The sequence below is a fragment of the Manis javanica genome, chromosome 5 (assembly GCF_040802235.1).
Source record: "Manis javanica isolate MJ-LG chromosome 5, MJ_LKY, whole genome shotgun sequence".
Taxonomy (NCBI): Eukaryota; Metazoa; Chordata; class Mammalia; order Pholidota; family Manidae; genus Manis; species Manis javanica.
The window spans coordinates 173,126,561-173,152,577 of NC_133160.1; the positions used below are offsets into that span (position 1 = coordinate 173,126,561).

At 50.4% G+C, this 26,017-nt stretch overlaps 1 protein-coding gene across 5 annotated transcripts in view; it reads left to right on the forward strand.

Moving 5' to 3' along the window:
• Nucleotides 1–26,017, forward strand: part of AFAP1 (actin filament associated protein 1) — a 149,758-nt gene that overhangs the window by 118,643 nt on the left and 5,098 nt on the right. For 4 of the 5 annotated variants that reach the window (XM_073238022.1, XM_073238023.1, XM_073238024.1 and 1 more), the window contains 7 exons: nt 2,109–2,254; nt 8,847–8,964; nt 12,738–13,004; nt 15,251–15,365; nt 18,654–18,818; nt 20,880–21,070; nt 23,967–24,128. In XM_073238022.1, coding sequence (XP_073094123.1) covers nt 2,109–2,254; nt 8,847–8,964; nt 12,738–13,004; nt 15,251–15,365; nt 18,654–18,818; nt 20,880–21,070; nt 23,967–24,128 — 1,164 coding nt within the window. The remainder of the gene's footprint in view (nt 1–2,108; nt 2,255–8,846; nt 8,965–12,737; nt 13,005–15,250; nt 15,366–18,653; nt 18,819–20,879; nt 21,071–23,966; nt 24,129–26,017) is intronic. The other variant, XM_073238025.1, reaches the window with a different exon arrangement.

A 26,017-nucleotide genomic window follows, 5' to 3' on the forward strand; every position in this document is an offset into this window, starting at 1 on the left:
CTGGCAGATGGTGGTATTCAGAAACCAGAGTGTGGGCACACGGTGTTCTCGTGGTTACTGGCATGATTACTGCTGGGCCTTTTCAATAGCCAGACATAAGAAATAGGTGTGTATGTGCGTCCACATCCACATTTCATGATGTGTGTATGTTATACATGTAAGTATGCATATACATATGAATATGCATATATGGACCCACATCTATATGTACATCTATATTAAAAGTCATAAGATCATAACTATTACCTCTAAATTTGGTCCAACATCACAAGGTCATTTTTTAAAAGCCTCTGAAGATATAACCTAAAATGAACTATGAAGGAAACAACTAGTAAACTCTAGTGTGTATCATTCACATTTTATATTGTGTTAAAATACTTTTAAAAAATGCTTAAATAAAATAGCTTTAGAGTCATTGATACAGATTTAGTCGTAGATACTTTTTTCTTTTTTTATAGAAATGTAGTTGGTAGACAATATTATATTTGTTTCAGATATACAACATAGTGATTCAGCAATTATATACATTAGTAAATGCTCACCATGATAAGTACTGTTACCATCTGTCAATACACGAAGAAATTACAATATTATTCGCTGTATTCCCTATGCTATACTTTGATCCTCATGAGTAGTTTATAATCGGAAGTTTGTACCTCTTTATCACCTTTACCAATTTTGCCCATCCCCTACCCACTTCCCCTTGGAAACCACCAGTCTGCTCTCTGTTTATGGGTCTGTTTCTGTTTTGTTTGTTTGTTCATTTGTTTTGTTTTTTTTAGATTCCTCATAAAGGTGAAATCATAGTATTTTTCTTTGTCTGACTTACTTCACTTAGCATAATACCCTCTAGGTCCATCCATGTTGCCAAAAATGGCAAGATTTCATTCCTTTTTATGGCTGAATATTTTATAGATACATTCTTGGTATAGAGTTTTTTTCGGGAGGGATAAAAGGCCAATGAAAAGAACACGTGTGATTTTTTTTTTTTTTACCCAAGTGTTCAAATCAGTTGATTGTAATTTAGCAAATTGATTACATTCTTAATTCCCTGCAGGATACATAATTGGAATAGATTCTCTTTGTCCTGATGATCTTATTTGATACTGTTTAGGAATGATTTTTTACTTGTACAATAGTCCTAGCCAATTTTAATACACAAAAAATAACTTCTCCTTGGAAAAAATAATAGCTCTTGGAATATTTCCAATTAATTTGTATTCTGATCAGTGTTCATCTTGTCAAGGTTATAATTACAAAACCCAATTCTAAGTCATTAAGTCAAATTTATGATCTTTATTTTAAAAATTAGTAATTTTAAATAAATTCAGTTTTTCTTTAGCATTCAGTTAGTTCGTGCACTTGATAGCTCAATGTCCCCTAACCTTAATATTATTTACATATTTGATTAATCAAATATATTTAACATTTCATAAACCATTAAGAATATAATGTCACTGACTTTCTAAATCATGTAATCATGATTTAAAAATTTAATTGACAGGGTCTTAAAGATATATTTCAGGTTTCAAATTAAGAAGATCAAATTTGGGGTTGAGGAGAATTTCAGAAATCTTAAAAAACATTATGTACAAAGCAGCCCAATGATTATAAAACATTATTACACCTACATAAACAACATTTCTTACCATCTAATCTAGGGAAATAAAATTGCCATTTCAGGCCCATTTAGGAGACTGTCACAAGGACTGCTATGAACAAAGTCTGAGATGCACTGAGGCAAAGACCTGATGCTGTTCTGAGTCCAGCCACCCGCTGCTGGAGGGGCTTCTTTTTCTGGCTAGATTCTGTTGCCAAATTACTGAAGCTTTCCAGATACCTTTCTACAGCAAAGACTTCATATCTATGTTTTACACCCTAATGCTTTTCCCTAAAGGAATCAGAAGGTGTTTTAGGACCTCAGATTTTTACACCCTGGGCTGTAAATCGTTACGTGGCCTCCTGTGTTAAGGTTTCGTGTGAACGCAGTGCTGCCCCACCCCTCCAGGATCCGTGTCCTGCCCCATTGCGCGCTCTGTGCTGACATGTGACAGTGCTAACTTCACTACCACTTCAGTAAGATGTACTTTCCCCCTTCACCTCAACAGGCATCTTCCTCTGATGACATGGGCAGATGGATTGGGATTTTGCTGGCTGAGACAGGGTCATCCACGGACCCTGGGGCTCTGCACTATGACTACATAGATGTGGAAATGTCTGCAAATGTCATCCAGACAGCCAAACAAACCTTCTGGTAAGATCCATTGTCATGTGAAATGGCACTGAACTTCAACAACTTTATTTTTTCCCTAATTTTTCAACTTTTTATATCTATAGCCTCAGGGGGAAAAACAACTAAAGACTTTCCCTTTTATATTACATTAATCCAGACTGCTGAAATGTTTGTCATTTCAACTCTGTGTTTTCTATTAGATCAGGGGTTGGCAAACTGTTCCTGTAAAAGATAAGATAGTAAACATTTAGCTTTGTGGCCCAAATGTTTCCTGGTAAAACTACTCAAATCTGCCATTGCCTACATAGACCATATACATAAATGGGCAAACTGTGTTATAATGAAATTTATTTGCGAAAACAGACATAGGGCCAGATGTGACCTGTGGGCTATAGTTTGCTGACCCCTGTATTAAGAGAACAATTTTACATGACAGAAATTATTCTGTAAGCTGTAGTGAGGACTGAGTTTTCAAAGTCAATAGTCATGTACTTTTAAAATGAAAGTTGTGAATTTTTGAAAAGCTTAGTACATACAAAAACATTTTTTTGAATGATGAGTATTCCTTTAACATGATGATCACAAAGGTCACTGATAACATGATAGCAGCTGTTCTTAAAGTGTGGTTCACGGGACCCTTGTCATGGCATTTGCATCAGTGGTGCAAAAGCAATGGGGGTCAACTGGCTGGCGCCTTGGCATGGACATGGTCATGCCACACGGTGCTGCAATCATGGTGTTCGTCATCACCACACACACGGTGACAGGAAATACTGCATTCACTTTAGATGTCCTTGATGAAGCAGTAAAAGTCTAACTTGTTCTGTAAAGGGCCAGATAGTAGTTATTGTAGGAAATCTCTTGTGTACATGGTCTTTTCATATTTGCATGATGTAACAGGGAGGACACAGTCACCTCCTCTGGGGTGGTGCTGTCTTGAGGAAACAATTGCTGGCTGAACTAACTGCTTTTTCCCGCCCACTTTTTCATTTTTACTTGAAAAACAATGACAAACTATGGTTATTCAGACTTCGATATCTGCAGACATTTCATTGAACATGAACAAAATGAGTCTCTCTCATCTTGAGGAAAACGGTTGAGAGTGTTGGCTGTGGTATGGTTGAACTTTCACTCAGAAATTAGAATTCTTCAAAATTTGTATCCCCTACTGTGAGCTGACAGCTCCCAGTACTTACAGCCTTGTCTGATAAGACCAGTGGTGGTATCAGTGCATGATTTTTTTGGTAAGGTATGATGAAGTGAGTCAGCCTTTGAAAGCTGTGGGTGAGTCATTCGTGGGCAGAGATCCTTTCCAAGTGCCCAGATAAACTGAAAATGGGAAAGGGAACAGAGATCATTGGTACAGTTTCAGATGTGTGTCACCACTAACCGTGAAGGACCTACCACTTGTCGCTTTGGTGTTGTGACGAAGTGCCATCTACAACCATCTGAAGAAGCCATTTAAATTCACCTCACTTTTCCGACCGCACTTCTGTGTGAGGCTGGACTTTCTTCATTTACTTCCCCCAGAACAGTGTGTTAGTGCAGACTGAATGCAAAAGCAAGTGGGGAAATCAGCCATCTGCTTCTAGGCCAGACACTGAATGGATTTGCAAACATGTAAAAAGTTCCAGTTTTCTCATGACCTTTTTTGATCTTGAAACATACAGATAGTTTGCATAAAAATGTATTATGTTGAAACATGATGGATTTATTCCTATTGTTTTTTAAATGAATAGAAGTGAATACATTTCTAGGGTTTAATTTCAAATACAGTAAAATTGATAGGTAACACCACATAGGTAAAGGCTCTTTGGGGTTCTTCAGTAACCTGAGAAGACGTAAAGACTATAACATTTGTGAATCACTGATTTATAGTAATGAATTAGAGAAACTAAGAAATTGCAGGTTTATGCTCCATGCTCTCCATTGTCTAAAGCAGGTGTTGCCAACTTTTCTGTAAAGGGCAGACAGTGAATGTTTTCAACTTCGTAAAACCAGGTTTCCCACTGGAGCAACTCCTGTTTGTTGCATGGCTCAGCTCTGCACGTCATGCGGAGGCAGCCAGGCCGCATGCCCAGGGATGCTGCCCTGCTTGGCAGGACTTTGCTGGTTCCAGGTCTAAAGCTGTGCCCCTGGGAACAGGAGGGGAAAGGTGTTGGACTGGGGAAAGGAAATCAAGTTCTGGTCCCGCTGTAGTGTTTACTGAATAAGAAGTTTTGGACAAGCCATTCGTAACCTGTCAGCGTCTCAGCTCCCTGTGTAGATCGCAGAGTTGGGTGAGCTGTTGTCTGAAACTTCCGGCTCTCATCTCACCGATCCCCGGACTCCTGCTTCTGTTCCCCTTGTCCTGAGACAGTCTGGATTCGGGCACGAGGAGAGGGGAACTGAAACAGAACCAGTGATGGAGTTTTATGATCAGCAAGCGATGATAAACGTATCAACGACTTGTGCAGGCCGCCCGTGCTCTCTCAGATCATAAAGCCCTCTGACCATGGGGAGGAGAAACTCACTGTTTACACCGGCATTCGCCTTGTGAATAGGAACACCACCATCTAGTTTTTCCCCACAAGTTGCGGTTATGGGGCATTTGAACAATCTTTCTTTCTATCTTGAATGGTGTTATAGAATAAACATTTATTTGATGCTGACTGGGATATTCTGGGGCAAAATAAAGTAAAAACTCTGGCCCATACTAGGAATCAAGTCACCATGTTACCCCCCCAACTAAGAAAACAGCCTCGACAGAAGGAGTTAGTTTCCTCCAGCTTTGCCAGAAAATCTCCAGTAATACTAGAGGTTTTCCAAAGTATAAACCACCTGTTCTGACCACTGTTCTGTTATGTAAAAATCAGAATGACATAGTTGAGTACTGACTGTTCCCTTTATATTCATTTTTTTTTCCAAAATAATATTCTGTCTGATCAACAAAACGCAGGCCAGTTACAATGAATCTCCTAGTCATTCAGTCCATGCAGTAAATAAAGGACACTGACAGTGGCTCTGTAAGAAATCTAATATCCAGGAATTGGGCTTTGCAAAACCTACACCTCTAGACTGACATAAAAGAAAAAAATTTATGTCCGTTAACTGGTTATTTGGAAGTTATTAGATTTCCACAAACGTCTCCTAAGTCCACATGTAACTATAATCAGCAAACTAATAACCACATTTACGGGAAACCCCGAATAAAAATATTTCCTCCGAACACAGCTTGGCTTCTACTTTCTAAGTAAGTGGAATATTAATCTAAACCAAATGTGGGAAGGTCACATTTTGAGAAAGGCATGTAGATTGCAATATTGAAAAATGATTTACTAAAAATATTCATATAATGAGTTTATGGCTACAAGAATCTTTGGTACCTCATTAAAACCTTTATAGGAGAGGTCAAATAGCAATAAAGTTTATTTTCATTTTTTCAGTTTTCTAGCTAAACATTCTTGTAAAACTTAAGGGGGAACAGATTTAATTAGGAAACAATGTTCAAAATATAGAATATGGCAACTTGCTGATGTAATAATTGTTCTAAGATTAGTTTTTGGCTTTTATGCAAATTGGCAGCCAGTTAATGAATCTTTTCAAGGTTATTTGGGGAAGTGTCTGCACTGGATATGTTTGAGGGAGAAAGGGCAATCATATTTTGGGAAGAGGGAAGTAAAAGAAAATATAGTAATCTAAATTCTCCCAGGAGAAGTAGCGTATTTAGGAATATGAATAATGGTAAACAGTTGAAATATATTTTCCTGAGACCTATTTTTAAATGTGATACAGATTTTTGATACAAGGGAAACGGCCTGAATTTTTCTCCTGAAACTCTTTGCAAGCCCTACTCCGTTAGAGATCCAGGAGGGAGCTGTAGCAATGCTGCTGCTGACGAAGAACAGTGGGTCAATGTGGACAAAAAGCAGCAGACGAACTGTTGGGCAACTGGTATCTTGAGTCATTGTCTCATCTGAATTCCTGAGGGATTATTTTAAAATGTATTTCCTTAAAGCACCAATGAACCTGGAGGACATTATGCTCAGTGAAATAAGCCAGACACAGGACAAATACTGTATGATCCCACCAACATGAGGTCCCTAGAGTAGGCACATTTGGAGAGAGAAAGTAGGATGGTGGGTGGCAGCGACTGGGGAGAGGCTAATAGGGAGTTAGTGCTTCATGGGGACAGAGCTTCAGTCTGGGTAGAGGAAGATGATGGGCATGGATGGTGCGGATGGTGGCGCAACAATGCAAATGTACTTACTGCCCCCAAACTGTACACTTAGAATGGTTACCACGGTAAATTTTATGTTGTGTACATTTTACCACAGTATGTATCTTTCCCATGAGTGTCTTATGTTCTTGGTTTAACATGTGTCATGTGGTCTTTTAACTCACTTCCACTTCTTTATACTTGGTTAAAAACCCTGCTATAGAAAGAGGACCAAAGCAGAAGATAAGGGCCTGGTGCTTAAACTTTGTCCCACCACTTGTTAGTGCCCAGAGGCTTTTGGGCCCAGAGGCTTTTGGGCCCAGAGGCCCAGAGGTTTTGGGGGCCAGGTCCCACTCTGTGGAGGAGGGGTAGGGTAGATGGTGGCCAGGGTCTCTTCCAGCGAGGACCTCCTGTGTCTGTGACCCGCCAGTCAGAATCACCCTGCGGGAGTCTGTTCCACGCAGTGAGCTTCTGACCCGCCCCCTCCTGGTCCCCGCCCCTTTCTGGTCTCTGCACCCCAGCGTGAGTGCGAGGCCCCGGACCCGAAGCCAAACACACAGACCGAGCATGCTCCAGCCCTGCTGTGGGGTCCCGTCCACCAGGAGGGAGACGGTGCAGATGGGTGTTGTGCGGGGCCAGACGCCACAGGGCCCCTGGCCGGCGCCGGGAGAGAGGTCCGTGCAGCCGCGGTTCCATCCGTTCCGTTTGCTGCCTCTCACTGACAAAACTTGTACATGGTGCCTCACCCCGCAATACCCTCAATTGAGACATTTAAATCAGAAAACCTTATATATTTAAAAACAAATTTAAAATCTCATTTTCATTGCAGAACTCTTGAATGTTTACATTTTTCTGCCTTGTATTTTTTTCTTTCCTCTACATTTCCTTTCCCCACATATTAAGTTTATGTATTGCAAGTACAGAGTAATTGTAAATATTTTATATCAGGAAAATAAATGCAAGGAGTTGTATGAACTAGGGAGTATGCGCGTGGGGGCGGCCTGGACGTGCGGAGCCGCCTACCCCCGGCAGGGGGCAGCATGCGCGCCCCTAACCGCCGTGGTGCCCCGCGCGGAGGCACCGCTTCCCGCCAGACACTCCCGACCTGCTGCCTCTCGCCCAGCCGGAGATCGGGGGGCTTTGCTGCCAGGCCTCTTGCCAGGCAGCAGCTCTCATCTCCCACCGTGCTGCCCGCACTCACTTTCACTGACTCTCCTTTTCATTCACCCAGGTGTCGTACACAGGCAAGATCCTGCAAGGAAACAAAATCTGAAAAACAAACCCTTTTTTTCATTCCAGAATGTTTATGTTTTCCCGCTGGGGGAGAGTGTGATCTAGGCCACTTTTTCCCCAGGCATTTGCACATTTTACTTAGAACCACAGCATAGCCTGGTGAGCAAACCATTCGTGCGCCACTCACTCCGCACTTGTCAGTCACCGTTTGTGCACCAGCCACCATGGGAGGCCGTGAGCGCCAGGGATGACCAGTGGCGCGGAGCCCACCTTCCCCCGAAGCTGCTGGTCAGACGCAGACCGTGCGGCCTGGCCAGGTGGTGATGAGGAAACGCAGAGGAGGCCAAGGAGGGGGCGCTGGGGCGGGGAGGCCTTGGTTTAGTAGCCTTCCCAGACGTGGGGAGGGGTCTGCGGACAGAGCGGGCGGTGCACTGGGAGACCCCGGGGAGCCGGGTGGGGCGGGGGTAGGGGCCACACACAGAGCCTTGCAGGCCTTGTGCACCTTGGGTTGTTCTTGGAGCCACTTCAGAGTCCACTGGAGGTTTCGAACAGGGCTTCCTGAAGGGTCTCGCTGGCTGCTGTCAGAGGCCCTCAGGTATTGGGGCACGAGTGGGGGGTGGAGGTAAGTTGCTCTGAGGTGGTAATGATAAGGACGGACGCTGAAGACCGAGAAACACATGTTGAATAATGTCCTCAAGAGCTTATGCTTTTGGGGGTCCATATGCTTTTCCCAAAAAAGGCCAGCTGGTAAATACTTCAGTTCTGCAGGCTGCGTGGCTCTGCTGTTGAGAGTTAGCAGGTTCCTGGAAGAGTCACAAGGCCCTGGAGACCAGCCGCAGACAGCAGCGAGAGGGTGGGGCTGTGCTCCAGCAAGCAGGCCTGGGCAGGACCCTGGCTAGAGGCTCCAACGACCAAGACGGCATTAGGTGTCCAGTCCTGGCTGTGTGCCCGGCATTGCTGGGGGTGCCCGGCAGCACTGCCCCAGCCCTCGCCGCAGCCGTGCAGGGCAGGTGGGACCCTGGTTGTATAGTCCGCAGCCCGTTGCTGTCCTGAGACCCCCATTTGTGCAGGCGCTGTTGCCTCTCTCCCCTGTAGCCTCTGACGGGGCCTGAGCATCACGCTGGAACTCAGGTAAGACTTGTGGATGGACTGGAGGAATCTGACCCTCTCCCTCTCTTTCAGTTTCATGAACAGGCGTGGCATATCTGCTAACCCATACCTGGGGAGCACTTCCAATGGCTACGCGCACCCCAGCGGCACAGCGCTGCACTACGATGACGTGCCGTGCATCAACGGCTCGGTGAGTGGGAGGCCAGGGGTCCGAGGTTCTGAAGGTGGGCGCCCCTGGCTCCGTCCAAGTGAGCAAGGCTCTTCCCGGGGCTCTGAGGCGGGATGAAGGGCCTGGGCAGCTCTCCCCTCCCTGTTCTGGTGAGCTGTCCATCTTCTGCCTGTGAACACCCGTAAGCAGTCTGCCATTCAATGTCAGCTCCATCAGTCAGACATTTTGGCTCATCCTGCAATACAGACAAAAGGGTGACATGTCAGAGTGTAGCTGATTGGAATAGAGCGCAGTGTGAGTTACCAGAGAGTGGCCATTTCCCAGTGCGGTGGAGGCGCTGAGGAGCCACACCGGAAGGCAGTGCTGCTGCCGAGGAACCACCACGCCACAAACTCCAGGTGTCTCCCCCCAGGCTGGGCGTCGGTGACGGGACCGATCCTGGTCTGCTGTTTTCGTGTCCACATATAAATATTGGAGATGTTCGGCAACAGCTTCTGTATTAAAATGAGCCTGCTGGTGTGTTTGGCCTGAGGGGTTTCTCATTCTCGGCGTTTTGCGCCGTGCGTAACCAGCGGGCCCCATCAGCGAGCCTTTGTCTCCATCGCCCCTCTCACAACCGTTTGCTGAGCGCCCTCTCCAGCCGCGCGCCGTGCCCGCCTTCTGGGCCCCAGAGACGAGGCCTTCAGAGGCACTCCGAAACCGTTCTCCCATTGGTCCCCAGTGTTTGGGGATGTAAAGTTGGCTTCTGTGTTACATTTCACAGGTAGGCATAGAATACTTTCATCGTCATTTTTTCAACCTTGGAAGGTATTTTAGATCTTTTGTTGTGGTACTGTGTTGCTCACCCATTCTTTTCTCAGTATTTTGACGGATGCCACTGGTCAGCCCCCTGTCACCCACCACCATGAAATCCCGTATCTGCCCAAGGCAGGAGCCGGGAGTCCACTGGCTTCAAGGGAGCTGAGGGGGTCAAGGACTGCCGAGGCTCAGAAATATAAGCAAACAAAGTAAGGGTGCTATGGTCTGGGCCAGAGGTGGCCAGCCAGCTTCTCAAGGATGGTGAGGTCACGTGTCCCCAGGGGTCCCCAGGGTCTGGGGTGTCTTGGATATCGTGCCATGGGCGTTCCTCCTGTCAGACACCCACTGCCGCCCCCTCAGGCCGTCCCGAGGTCCCTGCGGGGGCAGCCTGTCCCTGGGCTCCCCACTGGATTGTTGAAGGGGCTCTGCAATCATGTGGCCCCCCCACCTTTCTGCTGCCCTCTCTCACGCCGTCCTCTCTTCCCTGTCCCCTCCCTTCCTCCTCTTCGGGGTGCCTCGAGGCTCTGTGCTAGGGAACCGGAAACCAGTGGGTACGATACTGCCTCTTCCCCTGAAGGGCCTCCCAGCCTAGTGGGCGTGCACATGGGTGGGGCCCTGGCAGTGCGGAGTAGCAGGGACTCAGGATAGGACAGGCTGCTAAGAGAGGGCACGGCGCTGAAATGCCCCCTGGCTGCAGAGCCCATCAGAGTCCCGCCAAGTCAGGGCGGTCGGGGGTGGGGCGAGAGGTGAGGCTGCCACAGCAAGAGAACAGGAGGCCCAGTCACGTTGCTGGCCCTGTTGCCGGGGCCTCCAAGGGCTGGAGGGCCCCGGTGCCCACCACAGCTGTAGCCCTCCCCCTTGCGGGGCTCATGCAGGCCTGCTACGTAGGGAGAGCCCTTGGTCACCCCTGTAAGGGCAGCTTCAGTCCAGGCACTGTGGCACTTCCAGGGCAGCCCTGCCTCTGCTGGCCTCCATTTGCCATGTGGCCACCAGCTCCTGGCAGAGCAGCCCGGTCCTGCCTCAGGCCGCCTGCATCTCTGACCCTTGATCTCAGCCACCAGCTTTTGAAAAGCAGCACACAAACCTGCCTCTAGACCTTCCCACCCACAGGCCCTTCCACGTGCCTTCCCCAAAGGGATTTCTGTGCACATACTTGGGCGTGGAAGTGTAGGGGAGCTGATGGTCAGAGAAGCCCCAGACCTGCACTAATAGTCATCCAGCGCCACCCATCCCATTCTCGGATGTTTATTATGCTAAATCCAGGAATGAGCTTTCTTTGGGTCATTTACTACGGCTTAATCTGCATTAAAAATGAAAATAGCCATTCTGGAGGAGCTTTGCATTCAGGACTTGCTCTGTGTGTACCTTGCTGGGCAGGGACAGGCACATCTGAGACCTAACGTCCTGCGTGGAGTCTGTAGCTCTTGGCTTGTCAAGGGCTCCCTTGAAGCTCAGGCCTTTCTGTAAACTATTTTTCCATGTGCTGGGCTGCACTACCAGAGAATCTTTTTTGGAATGCTTTATTTCTCTGTTTTATAAAGTTCATATTTTTTGACCTACTACCTGACATTTTATCAGTGATTCTTACCTGTTCAGTGTTCCCCCTGACCTTCACCCCATGCCTAAAGCAAGATGAAAGTAAACCCCAAAGGTCTCAGGCATATACTTTTAATCTGGAAACTTCTATGGAGCTTGTTTTCTAAGTCTTCCATGTGACTTAATCCTCTGGTATTTTAGGAAAATGGTAGTGTAGTCTAGATCACTTTAATAACCCTGGACAAATATATACTAGGCTGTCATTATGAAACCCTCACATCCCGCATCCAAGTTCATCTGTATGTACCATTATTTTTAGATTGTAGATGAGTCCCCAGCATCACAAAAATAGACACATTGAAGTGATTACAAAGGGATAAAAACACTCCTCCTGTGACATTTTAAACCTTTCTATTTTTATAACAAAAGGCTGTAATTACAGTCTGGCACCAATAAACTCTGCAAGGAGTGTATAAAAATAGGATAAAATGAGCATGATATATGAATTAATATTTTTCTTTTTTTGGTAATCCAAGGCAATTTATAAAGACCTTTAAAACTTGAAGGGACCCGGCTGTGGTTATTAGGTTTTGGTTTTAATTTATACTTTAATGTCCGTGTTCTAAAGAGGCTTTATAGCTATTTTAGTCTTTGGAGAAAGATTTTCCTCTAAAATAATGCCATTATGTCAATTATATTTTGGAACATCCCATTTTCTATATGATTTGATGTCTTTCTTTTAACAGACTGTTTTGGCTGCAGCACTCTTTTCAGGCATAACGTAGTGTGGCACAAAGCATGGTGCCAGCCGGCCATCACCCAGAAATCCCGCATCACTGATGTGTGCGTGGCAGGCATGGGAGAGCCCAGATGTGGTGCCCACCCTGGGGAGCCCGAGGCCCAGAGGCAGCCCCGTGTGCAGTGTGAGATGGCCCGGTCCATCCGTGCCTCTTGCTGCCGTGTGACCTCTCTCTGTCTCAGTTCCCTCATACCAGGAGAGCCCCCTGAGAACGATGTTTATAACTCTCCTAGCAGTGCCTAGAACATGGTCACCCCTTTAAAATAAAGCGCTCTGCTGGGATCGTAATGTGCCTTCCAGCCTGGTTTTCTGTGCTTGCATCAGATTGCTTCTGCTTTCTGGATTAGGAGGACTTCTGGAATCTGGTCCTTTAAAGAAAGAAATGTCAAATGAGTATTTTCTTTTGTATTTTAAAAACAGAACAAAACTGAGAGTTCATAAACCAATGACCATGGGGACAATTTAAGGAAAAAGAAACCATTCCTTAAGTCCCCAGAGGTGGGAAAGTTATTTTGAATCAGTCCACCTACTTGGTGTGTGTGTTACTGATAACAATGTGGGGTGTGTGCCTGCACTGGGGATGCTGATAATGTCACAATATGCTGAAGTCTGCTGTGCTTTCTGCGGCCGCGCACTAACGACAAAGCTGTGTGTGTTGCAGTGGGAACCCGAAGATGGCCTTCCTGCCTCCTGTGGCAGAGGCCTGGGAGAAGAGGCCCTCTATGATAACGCGGTCCTGTACGATAACCTGCCGTCTCCGAAAATCTTTGCCCGCTACCCACCTGCTGACAGAAAGGCTTCTAGGTCCTCTCCTGACAAACTGTCTTGTAACCACTACAAATGCCCTGCCTCCTGCGGCCTGCCCTCTGCTCTGTCTGTCACTAACACCTCTTCTGTGGGGAGGGCATCTCTCGGGCTCAACTCGCAGGTACAGCATCTCACTGCCATATTCCAGAATCATCTTTAAGTTGTGCTCCTCCTACAGAGTTTTGCAATGATACTAATTCCACCAACTTGTAGTAAATGAGACTTAAGAGCAAAGTGTAATTTTTTTTTCCTCAACCACAACATAATTTGCAAGTGCAGTCAACATTGGCTACCAGGTGCTGGTTAAATATTCCCAACTAATTCGCGGGTTAAGCACTGCACCTCTTTGCCTGCAGGTGGCTCTCTTTCTGTTCTTGGAAGATTCCCCAGTGAATTTTATGAATTAAGTCAACTAAAGGCAAACATTTTAAAAAGGACAGGGACAGTAAAACTCCTCAGAAGATTCTTGAGTTGCAGGTTTCTTTACTGTGTCCCCAGTACATGTAAACCAGAGGCCCACAGGGTTTGACCACAGTGAGTATGAAAATGCACCCCCAAAACTGAGCAGAGGAAAATGAGGGTCTGGGATTACCACTGAATGATAAGTAACATTGGTGCTGAACTGCTGTCTATCCCACACCTCGTATCTGGGGCAAACAGTGACATTTCAGTGTGGATACCAATTTTGTGTTTTCATGCATTTTCAACCTAAGAATTTTGTATACTTCACATAAAGATCTAAGCACCTTATATAAGAACACTCTGCAAACGTAAAGCAGATGAGCACATTTTAAATTATTTTCTTTTCCTTCCATTTCTTGGGTAATCTTAAGAAAATGATGAATGCCTAGGAAGATCCCAGAATTTTGATAGTAGTGGCTTATAACAGCTCTTCCCAACAGACTGCTCTCATCAGAATCACAGCGGAGACTTTTGTTTCTGATTTTTAACAACACTTGCTCAGCTCCCACCCCTGGAGATTCTGATTCAATGAGTGTGAGGGGCCCAGGCCCCTGGGTGGTCAGACCTGGGAGCCATGGCCTCTAGGCTTTAATGGGTGTTTATGTCAGTCTGGCAGATTGTGTGCTTCCCTCCCTCAGAGAAGGTGTGTCTGACTGTATTTATCTTTGTATTGGTATTAGAGTTCCCTTAGTAAAAGACATGGGACAAGATATGCCACTGTGTACACTTAGAATGTCCCCTGATTAGTCTGGAACAGTTTGATATGTGGTTTCTGTGTGCTCAGTTTTAGTTTGTTTGAAGTAGGAAGCACATTTGCCAGTTGAATTGCAGCACCTTTAGTGTGCTGGGCTCATGTGGCCATTTTGATGGGGAACCTGCTATTTAATGGCAACATCTCTCGCCTTCCCTGTGCCATGTGCTGTGCGGGGCATGGTGTGAACTTCAACCTTCTTAGGAACCCTGTGGGGAGGCATCAGTATCCTTATATTTTTAAATGAGCAAACTGAGGCTCAGAAAGTGTTAATGACCTGCTCAGCACCTCCTAAATGATGGAGCCAGAATGTGAAGCTAGATCTGTGTGCCTCCTCAGACCCAGGCCCACAGCGGCAAGAAATGTCGTGTAGTGGCAAAGCAGGGGCTTGGCTGCCTGGAGTTAAGCTTTGCCATTGAGCTGAATTTATTATACAACCAAGGTGCACATATGTTCCTTAAAATGCAACATTTATGGTTGCAGCAATCAAAGAAGTAGGGGCACTCTTGAAGTTTTTTAAAAACCTGGTTAATTAAAATTTAGTTGATACTCTCTATATCTTGTATTCTATATTACAATTTATATTTATGATGTTTATATATTATAATATATTCTGTATTGTGCCTGTCTCGCTCCTTCCTCAGATCCTGTGCATGAGCCAAAGGTAGTTCCTCAGCCCATTAGGATGTCAGTCAGGTCATGTAAGAGCTCTTGAAGCAGGCCTCTCACCGCACAGTCATGCTGGCCCGCCAAAACAGCATTCTACCAGAATAAAAGCTTTTAATCTTCAGAAACATTGACTTTGAATAATCGTAACCAAATGCTCTTGGTACTCAACTGTCTGTGCCAGTTTCCCAACTTGCCTTTATGACCTCCCAGTAGAAACAGATGCCTTGTGTGGAATCCCAACTGAAGACATCCTAGGGCTCCTCATTTACTCTGAGCCTCAATGCTGGAGCCTCCTAGCTAGTCTGGGAAAATCACAGCAGTTCAGTGTTTGGAAACCAAGTCCGTTTTCTACTATCCTCTTTTTCTTCTGTCTGTGCCAGGTTGGTTCTGTTTAAAGTGTCAGAGACTGAGACAGTTTACTGCAGGAAAGCCCAAGTTTTTAAACATCGTTTGATTTTAATTTCCTTATATGTTTATTTCAACAGTTGAAGAGTAAAAAGCCCCCAGTAGCCTCCAACGGGGTTACAGGAAAAGGGAAGATGCTGAGCACTCAGCAAAAAAAAGCTGAGTTGGCCCCCGGAGTAAAGCGCACACCGTCAAGTAAGTTCCCCTTTGCTTTCCTGTGTCCAGTCTCCTAGCAGTTCGCAGAGCTGGGGCTGAACGACCTCCTCCCCGCCGCTCGGGTAGAGGGCCGGGTTCGGGGGCAGCTGAGGAGATGGCCGTCTTCGCATCACAACCATCCTTGTTTGCTGGGTTGAGGAATGTGCCATTTCTTGACCCCACTTTTTTGACTCTTGTGCATAAAAGGAAACCCGAAGCTGGTTTGCTGACAGTAGGACCGGGTAGGTGCACTGAAGTGGGAGGCAGCTGTCCTGCTGGCAGCGGCGACCTGCACGCGGCTCTGGGCTCTGGGTCGGGAGACGTCGGTTTCTGTCTCTGATCTGTTGGTGGCTCAGTGCCTTGGGTCCAGTCCCGTAAATGCTCCAAAGTCCGCTTCCATGTTAGAGATGGAGACAAGTGGTGGCTGTGGGTGCTTTGTGTGAAATAATCGAGGTGACACATGGACCTCAAGGCACTAGAGAAATCTAAGGACCTAGCAGGCATCCTTATTCCTGCGCACCCTGCTAGTCATCTATATTCACCCGGTAACCCTTGTAGCTGCTCCATGGGAGGCATTTCGTTTTCCTGAGCATACAGATGTAGGCATAATCTCTGGCAGGTAAGCGGCTTTCCCAGGAAATCACAGCTGGCAGGTAACAGAGCCCGAGTCAGGGCCAGGTGTCCAGGCCCCACACTGGTGGGGAGAGGCTGAGCAGAGAAGCAAGACCACCCAGGCGGTGCAGCGACTGAACGCGCAGTGCCCTCCCTGGTCTCCAGGAGAGAAGCCGCACGCCATGCGGCCATCCGAGCGTCTGCCTCAGCTTGGCTGTGTCAGGCGCCTGTCCACCCAGCCTCCAGGCAGCATTTACCCACCCCAGGCGCTCCGCTTGTTGCCTGGCTGCGAAGACAGCAGAGCTGCAGCCCTGCCTGTAGGTGGTGTGGCTTCAGTCTGGCAGAGCTGCAGCCTGGTGCTGCCGAGGGTGTGGCTCCAGTGCAGCCTTCACAGGGCTGGGCAGCAACTCTGGGCCTGGGCCTGGCCAGGCAGCCTTCCAGGGGAGGCGCATGTGAATTACACTCAAGTCGTGAGTTTGAGAAGTCACTTGGGGGTCATGTCTTCACTCTTTGAATCTGGTTCTGTGTGACCGGTAGATGGTCTCCCTGGTAACGAGGACAAGGCTGGCTGTACCAGGGGTGTGCCATCTGTGGCCTCTGACCTCCCTGTTTGCACTGTGACCTACTTAAGAGAGTACATGAGGGCTGGGAGGCTGGTGGTGTCCTCAGCCATATACACAGACAGCCTGGGAATCGCTCAGCAGTACTCGCTGCCTCTGCCCAAGGAAGCTTATGTGTTCTTTACATGAGCCTACGGATCCCTCCTCCCCTGACAGACAGACAGACATCCCAGCAGAGAGGTCTGGAACCCACTGGACCAAATCATCCTCATGCTGTGTTTAATGTGCTGCCTTATCTTTCTGGCAATCTTATTACCCTAAAACAGTTGGGGGTATTTATACTCACTTAAAATTTTAGTTCATTTCTGGAGGGCGCAGAGGCAGAAGGGAGTGGCTTTGTTACGTAAGACCTGAGCCAAGGGGAATCTCTCTCTCCCTAGCATTGCTCTCCTGTACCTTCACTTAGTTTATTTCCTAGATGATTTATTTCTTTACTTTATGAGCCCATCTGTAGGGAATTTTTATTAACATTGGTGACATCTAATGGTGACAAAGAGAAAAATAATTACATTCTGTGTTTTTGCTGAATTCAGCCAGTTGCCTTACAGACTAGATGGCACTGTGTGAGGACCGAAGGATGTGGGAATGTGCGGGTCATCGCATGTAGGTCTGTAGGGAATACGTCTCAGATCAGAAGTAAGTGACGAGCTCGGGCTTTGCTCTTTGTGCTGAACGTGTGGTGACCCTGCCACTAGTAACCGTGCTCTGGTTTCGGTTATGATGTGGGCACTAAAGGCCGCCCTTTAAGTACTGCTGCACATGTGGTTTTGTCTGCTTGTTTGATCATTACAGAGGGCAGTTGGCTGGGGGCTGTTGAGTTTTACCTGACTTCATAAAGGGAGTATTTCCGGCAATGCCGAGCCTGTGTTGCAGGAATCGGTGATTTCGGCATTTGGAACAGGCACTGCAAATGGCTGCCCATGGTGTCTGAGTGAACGAGGCTCTGGGGACGCAGTCATGGGCAGAGATCAGGGCTGCCAGCGGGTGTCCACCTCCGTGTCAGGTACATTACTGAACTGCCCACTGGCAGGCCTTCCCCCTTCTGCCTTGCACGGGGTTGGCCGAGGCTTAGGGCGAGTAATTGCTTGCCCAGAATCATAGCCACCCCTCCCGTCCACTGCCTTCATTATCACCCGTCACACCACCTGGTTTGGCTTCTGCCCAGAAGTCGTTCCCAGTCTCGTCATGGGGTCGGACGTGCAAGCAAATGATCGCCGTGCGGTGGAGCCTGAGGAAGTGGGGGGCACATGAATACAGAGGGACTGTGGGTGTAACTGACGGTTAGAAGCCGCCCAGAAGAGTGGGAGCCTCAGAACTGGTGACCTGACCCATCTCGCTGGCTTCTTCAACTTGTTGATATATTTTTCCAAAAAGGTTTTTTCTAAATTATCATCATCAAAAGGCCAGCGTTGTTGGAGGAGAGCAGCACGGGTCAGGGTCTGGACGCGATATTAACCTGTGGTACGGTATCGGCCAGAGCGCTCGATTCTCCCTAAAACATTCCCTAACATGCAGTTTCCTCTGCGTTCATCCGCTTTATTTAATGAGCATGTACGCCGCTGTCATCGGTGGTGGTCCTGTGAGCTTTCAGATACTGACTTGACCCTGAGCAGGCACCTGCCCCATCACCGCTGCTTCGCGGATGAGGAAGCTGGGCCGCGGCGCCTTGTTCTCGGTCATGCCGCTGAGGGGCAGCCGGGCTCACGCCCAGGCCGCCGGGCGCGGACACCTCAGCTCCCACCCGCTCGCTCACTGCCCCCTGCCTACGCAGTGCTCAGTCTCAGTGGGTCAGCCAACGCGTGGCTGTCAAGCTCAGATGTGACAGTGTCACGGGAATCATTTTGAAATACGCTACAGAGAACCGACAAATTCATGAGATTGTTTTGACATGGATGGACCCCTTTTCAGATGATGGAAGGTCCACTCTCGACCTTATGGAAGGGGGATCTGACCGATTAAACAGGCCTGAGTCACCCTGTTATCTGCTTGTCAAGCCTAATGTCCCATTAGATGGGACAGCCCCCGATTTCCTATTGTTGCTTTTTTCTTTTCCAAGATGCTGACCAATACAAATACGGCAAGAACCGGGTGGAAGCTGATGCCAAGCGGCTGCAGACCAAAGAGGGGGAGCTGCTGAAGAGCAGAGAGGCCCTGCGGAGCCAGCTGGCCCAGCTCCGGAGAGAGAGGAGAGACCTGAAGGCGGCCATCGAAGTGAATGCGGGTAAGGGGCGCTGCGGGCTGCGGGCTCCTGTCTGCCAACAGGCCTGTCGCTCCCAGGGCCCCCGTCCTGGACTGCGTCACACTGCGCAGTTTGGAAGCATTGCTGTTAGCCAGGTCAGGGGCCAGGGTGGACAGGCAGGAGGAGGCCAGAGCTGACCCTCAGCCTGCTCACCGGGGCAGGAAGGCCTGGGAAGCTGCCCTGCCCTCGGGTGTAACAGCAAAGACCTCTGAGGACAAGCCCTGCAGCCTAGGGCTCAGAGTTCCCCGTCAGTGTGCCTAATGAAGCCGGAGGATGGCCCAGAGGGACAGACTACCTTCCAAAGCCCAGGGAAGAGGCCTCTGCCTGGGGGGAAGGAACCCTCGGTTCCCCAAGACGGCACTGGTGAGGGAGGCAGTGTCTGAGTGCTGGGAAGGCTCAGGGGAAGAGGCCCGGTCAGCGGGGACAGCCCCCGAGGAGGAAGTCAGACCGCAGGCAGCGGTCGGGGGAGCTGAGCCAGCGCCGGAGGGTCTCTGCTGCAGGTGTGGTCACGCGCGCTGGCAGGCCTGGGCATGTGGCTCCCGGCCCTGGACACAGGACCACTTAAACGGGTATCGCCTCAGCTCAGGACTGCCTCTTCAGAGTCGGACCGGGGCGGCCTCTGAGGGAGGCCCGCGCAGAGGGCCTGGAGGGCCGGAGAGGAAGCACTGCCCTGGAGCAGCTCACCCAGCGGGAGGCGGTGGCAGGTCTGCGTGCAGCGGGGGCCTTCAGTCTTTGTGCCTACGGGACTTTTAGGAAGGGAAGTGCTTTTGGAAACAGTGGAGACTAGGTGTGCAGGTCAGAGCCCTGCAGGAGGAGGAGGGGGCGTGTGGCCCAAGGGCGTCTGGGAGGGACCGAAGGCCAGCAAGACAGACGGAGGCTCTTCCTTCCGTGGTGCCCAGTTCCCTGGACTGTGGAGATGCAGGAGATGGACCCGGGCCCTGAAACAGTCTCGTGTGCTGGCACTACATCAGGGTCCAGGTCACCCATCTGTCGAGCCCCTGGAATCAGTTTTTTGATTTGTCCAGTGACTACATTACCTGCTTCCCCATGTCACTGTGACAAGTTTCAAATAAGATAAATGAAGCAAACGTGCCCTAAAGAAACATGAGCCATGGTCTGTGGAGATGCAGCTGTATGATAGCTTTACTGTGGGGCAAATAGGATGGTTCTAGAATATCTGGTAGAAGAATTTACAAGATGTTCAGACTTTCAAGTCAGTACTAGAAGTTCCTCGTTTTGACGCCGGGGTTCTTGTTTGCGGAGCCGAAGAATAAGCTCAGTAAACACCGAAGGTAGGAGGGCCAGCAAGACGCTTTCACTGAGCGGTACAGTAGAGGACAGAGCTCCCAGCTCGGGCCAGGGGACAAGAGAGCCCAGGCAGTGCACTGTCTAGGGGGTTTATAGGCACTTGAGGATTTGGGGGCACTGATAAAGGGCTTAGGCGTGTGGACTTGTTAAAAGTGGTCTTAGGATGTTTGTCCTTGATGAGACATTAAGTCCCTTTAGCATACTAAAGTGAACCTTACACATGATCATAAATGGTTCACATAATAAAACATGGGCTATGCTGAGATGCTTTCCTTTATCTGGGGAACATTAACTGATCTCACCGAAGAATGACTCTAGAGCTTAGTGTTTAACACGGAGCTTTGGTAGGGGGTTTCCTTGCATGCAGCCACTCTGCTCTGACCGTAAGTACCCCGCCTTGCTTTCTCCGGAGACCCTCACCCCACTCTGACTACACCCACGGCCCCTGTCTCAGATTTAGATGAGTGCATTGAGGCCTGGACCCAGGACTCCTGGGAACCAAGGGCCTGGCTTCTGGGACATATTCTTCCAGCTGCAGCAAAGGAAAGTGACTAGAAAAGAGCTTTGTTCCTTCAGAGAACAGCTGAATTTGGGTTTTGTGGAAAGTCCCCAAGTCAGGGAAGCTCAACCCCCCAAACCTAACGGAGCTTCTCCTGGAGGCACCCAGTGCTTGTGCTCTGTCACTCTGCAATCCTTGCCTGCGGTTGGAGCAACAGCGTTTCTCGGGGATTCCAGGCCGGAAGACCCAGGTGGTTCTGGAAGACAAGCTGAGGAAGCTGGAGGAGGCGTGCAAGCAGAGGGAGGCGCAGCGCGTCAGCCTGGAGCTGGAGCTGACGGAGGTCCAGGAGAGCCTGAGGAAAGCCCTGGCCGGTGGCGTCACCCTGGGGCTGGCCATCGAGCCCAGGCCGGGGGCGGCCAGTCCACAGGTAATGGTGGCCAGCGCCCCTCCGAAAGGGGTGTCCAGAGCAAATGGGCTGCTTTATAAAGTAGCTGCTCACCCCCCAGCATCAGCACAGACACGGGCTCACATCCTGGCTTCCGGCACTGACCTTACTGGGTTGGAAGGGCGCTGGCCTTGAATTTTATCTCCCTCACTGAAGTTTTTTAAAGGTGGTGGAAACAAGGTCTGTTTTCTTCCTCTGTGCATCTGATTCTAATTGGTATAATTGTTTTTCTCTCTTTGAACTATGTCCTGATCTGATGCCAGTTCATTAGACAGAAACCTTAAATCCATGTAGCATGTTTGCATGAATGCCCAGCATGTTCTGAGAATGCTACCCTTGCTGGAGAAACCAGTGAGCAGAAATCACTTTCCGAGTGAACCCCAAATGGCTTACTGCTCACCCCTGTTTCCCTCAGAGCCACTGAGACCCTGCTGTCCTGTTCTCAGGCCTTTTCTGGGTGGGTCCTCACTGTGAGTCTGGCATTACCATTTCCGTTTGACAGATAGGAACTTGAGGCCCACAGCAACGAGGTGAGCTCGCCGAAGGCAGGCGGCTTCTCTGGCGCAAATCTTAGCGCATGTCCTCCTTCCCAGGGAAGCCCACAGCACTCCCTCCCTCCCTCCACCTCGCCAGCACCGTAAATGCTCCTTTGGGGTCCTTCTTTCCAAACCATTCGGCAAAATGCTGAGCCTGCTGAACCCCTTGGTCCCTTCTTCCGAGCACTGGGAATGAGTGGGGAAGGCCTGCGGATGTCTGGGGGAGGAGCCACTGAGCCCCCGCTGCCGCTTACCCCCACCCTGGCGGCCCTGCTGAGCGCCTGCCCGGCTGGTCCTCCCGCTCTCCACGGACACAGTCAGCCCCCTCCTACGAACTCCAGTCTCCCATCCCTCTCCAGGGACCACCCCTCTCCTACTTGGCAGATTTCATTCTGGCAGCAGTGTAGGCGCTTCTGTCATCAAAACACCAAATGTGCGCCAGTCTTTTTGCCACAGCCCAGTGGTGTGGGCGTGTTCAGGAAAGAGGCTCTGGGATCAAACAGGCCAGTGTTCCCTAGGCCTCGATTTGCTGTCTGTAAAGTAGGGGTGATGGTATTACCTCCTGGGAAGGACCAAGCGTGTGAGAGCTCTGGGCTCAACGCCTCACCAAAGAGAGCGTGTCCATTCGTTCATGTGTTGTAGCCCTTCCTTTCATCCATGCAACAATCACATGCGTGGGCTGTGCTCCTCCTGTGCGCCGGGGACTGTTCGCGGAGCCAGTACTCTGGAGGGAAGCCCCGTAAGAGCCGCTGACGTTGGATGTGGCAGGTGCTGTGGGGAGCAGTACACCAGGGAGGGGAGGGTGCAGTGGGAATCTGAACCAAGGGCTGGGGCCACACAGCTTCTCGTGTGTGGCATAAATGGGACCCAGGGCACAACGAGTCTGACAGGAGCGGGCAGTAGGTTGCGCGTGCTGGTGCTGGGCCAGGGGTCTTCCTCGGGGCACACAGACTTCTGGGCCCCTGGGTCCTCGTCAGCAGGGGGCTGAGGGCAGGAGAGCCTGTGCACCACTCAGGCCCCTCGCCCCCCACCACAGGGCGACCTAGACTTGCCAGCGCCACGTCCCAGCCCTCTGGAATAGGGGCGGGGTCGCCCTGGTCCCAGCTCTCCGGGCTGCTCAGGGGCCGTGCCAGCTTCTCTTCTGGATCTGCACCGCCCCTCTGCCGGCCTCCTTCAGGATGCTGCCTGGGCTCCTGTTCCCCTCCAGTCGCCGTGCTGTACGTCACACCTTCCCTCCGAGTCAGACTTCGGGAACAGCTGTCTGTGCCCACAGTGCCCAGGTCCCCCTCCCTGCAGAACTCACTGTGCTTCCTCCCCGAGCTGCTCTCGCTGAGGCGACCTCCATGCTCAGAGCCCCGTGGTGCCCTCCCCGCCCCAGCCCAGCACCTGCTGCTCGGCTGCCTCCTCTGTGGCCCAACCTGCTGCTTCAGAACCCAGCCTAGGCCCCCCAGAGGAGGTCTGTCCTTTCTGCCATGGCTCTTTCCCCTGCTCCTGCCCTGCCAGTGTGGCCTTTGAGAAGCATTTCCAAGTGAGGTAGAACACGGGGAGAGCTGGCTGCCCAGGGTCCATGGTCGGGAGCCCTCATAGGGAGCCCTAAGGGAGCTGTCCTAATGGTGATTGGTGCCCTATTCCCCTAAATCCGTATGCATGCGTAGGACCTGATCAGGATCTCCAGTCACGCATCACACAGCGGTGGTGGGGAGCGCCTGGGCCTCGGAGACCTCATCGGGGGACGCGCAGCTAATTGCCACGCTTTTCCCAAAGAGCAGCTTGTAATCTGGTGGACGGGTCAGGATGGGGGGCTTGGCAACCAAATGTACATTTTGTCCCCTTTTAAATGTTCCAGAAGGTGGCTTCCCTTGGCATATGTGAGCTGCACCACGTAGGTGGTACATTCTCAGCATTAACCGAGCTGGAGTCACCCCGATGAGCCCAGCCACGTGACTGGCTTCAGGGGCTGCTGCTCCCCTCGCCCCTAACCGCAGTCCCCAGAGGTCACTGTGGCCTGGGGGCTGCAGGGGTGGCTGAGGTGGAGCAGCTCCTGGCGCATTAATTAGAAAGCGCAGTGCGAAGGGTGCAGTCACGGTAGAAGGGCCGGGTGACGCGAAGGCCAGGGCTGGAGCCCACTGCCCGCCCCCAGCGGCACATTAGCACCTTCTGAGCCCAGCCCATGTCTGCACAGATGGGAGAGGGCCCCAGCTCTGAGGTCGTCCTTATCATTATTTTTCTTATTTTTGCCTTTTTCAAAATCTTGTTTTTTGTTTAAAATACACCGCTCTGCTGCTGCTGGGAAATACAGACGGCATGGCCCATGCCTCACGCAGCCCCATCTTTCCACCCAGTCTCCGGTGTTGCGGCACCAGGCCCTGGAGAACTCGCCCCTGTCCAGCTGCGAAACAAGTGACGCGGAGGGTCCCGTGCCCGTGAACAGCGCGGCCGTCCTCAGGAGGAGCCAGCCGGCCTGCAGCTCCCCACACCGCGGCCACGTGCTCCGCAAGGCCAAGGTGAGCCGCCACCCGCGGGGCACGGCCTGGGTGCTCCCCCGACAGGCTCTGGGGGGAGGGAGGAAGGAGCTGAGTTTGCCCTCAGGGGCCAGGCTTCCCCGGGCAGAGCCTCCTTCAGGAAGCCTCCTCCCCAGAGGCAGAACAGCCCAGCGCCCGGCCCAGAGGTGGCCCAGTCGGGGCAGCAGCGCTGCGGTCTGAGCTCAGAAGCAGCAGACTCCGGTTCCTCCTGACCAGCCTGCGGTCGGGGACCTGCCCCATCGGCGGCGTCCCCCAGCCTCCAGCGGGGTCAGCTGACTACCGACTTGTGTTGCTAAACCTAAAAATCTCAGAGAATTTAGAAATCATGTGCAGTTTACCAAAGCAAACAGTTCTGATGGCAGGAACTGGAGGTGTGTAGGAAAAAAACATACCTGGTATAATTAATCACATGAATCTGTCAGATGATCTGCCCTGCCCTGCCCTGCCCTGCGGTCAGATGTGGAGGCCGCCACGCCCCAGTCTGCCCCTGACCACCAGTGCTGCCCCATGCGTTTCTTCTCTGGCAGTGCTGCCCGTTCCAAGTGGGCTAAAAAGGCATTATTTTCCAAAAGGTGGGAGAGCTGACCCTTGCCGCCCCCAGGAGTGTTCCCGGAAGGGCCCCTGTGGTTGTGACAGTATCCTTGGGGACCTGGCCTTCCTAGCGCATGTGTTTGATGGGGGGGGATGTCGGTGAATTTGGGGGAAGAATCAGCTTGCAGCATTTCTGTCATTCCCTGAGCATCTGGCAAGTGTCTGCAGTTTGTGCCTGATGCTCGTTTACAGAGGAATATGTTTTGGCTGAGAGACGTTCAGAATTGAGCTGTCTGGTGAAGTCCTCTAATCACTTGCAGATGAGAAATACAGTACAAGTATTTCATTTATTTGATTTCTTTACCATCAAGGAAATCAGATTTGCAACTGTGTAACGCCAGCCCTGAAAGAGCTCCCCTTACTGTGTGTGGTCCCACCAGCCAAAGGCCCGGCATGCCAGTTTCCAACCTGTTTTCATGGTAAACGGCAAACGTGCTTACAGCTGATTCAGCTGCACAGCTGGCCGTGAGGCCCCCTGCACTCCCAGAGGGCCACTTCCTTGCTCACGGCCCAGAGATGCCAAGGAAGCAGCCAGGAATCGTGCCTACAGCCTTCTGAAAGAATGGGATTGAGCAGGGGTTTCCCAGGATTCCTGGGAAGAGTGACAAGGGACCACAGCTGGAGGCAGGGATGGTGGCCTGTCCACTCTGGGAACGTCAATCACTTTTAGGTGCATCACACATGTGGTCTCATCTGCTCACCCAGCCTTTTCCTGAGGACTAGAAGAGTCTGATCTTTCTGGACATGGAGATTGTTACCCGGGCAATATTTCTAAAATAAGTCCACTTTCTGACTAGGAGAGCTCTGAGCATGAGACAGTGAGCGCTCCCTGAAGGCCAGAGGGTTCTGGGTCACTGGGCATGGGAGCTCCTGGCTGAGAAGGGGGCTCACCGTGGCCCTGATGTCCAGCTCCAGGCCCAGTGTGTCCCCAGGCGGGGACCACTGTGTGCTAAGGCTGGGGCGTGGTGGCTGCAGAAGTAATCCCAGTGGCTTCAGGCAGCCTTGGTGGGGAGGAACACGGCCAGGCTCGGGTCTCAGGGATCTCCTGCTGTGGCAGGTCCCTGGAGCCCTCTGCCTGGCATCCTCTGTGCTGTGGCCTGTGTGACCTGTGCTTGGTGGTGGTTAAACACAACGCACATACCTGTCTTGTCTCTAAAAGCTGCCCTGCCTTATGGGACTAATTAGAGCTGGCATCCTGGCCTATCCTCAGGCAGAGGGCATATGGGGGGTGGGCATCCGAGGCTCTCCTCCCCTTGCAGGACCGGGAAGTGCTTGGGCCT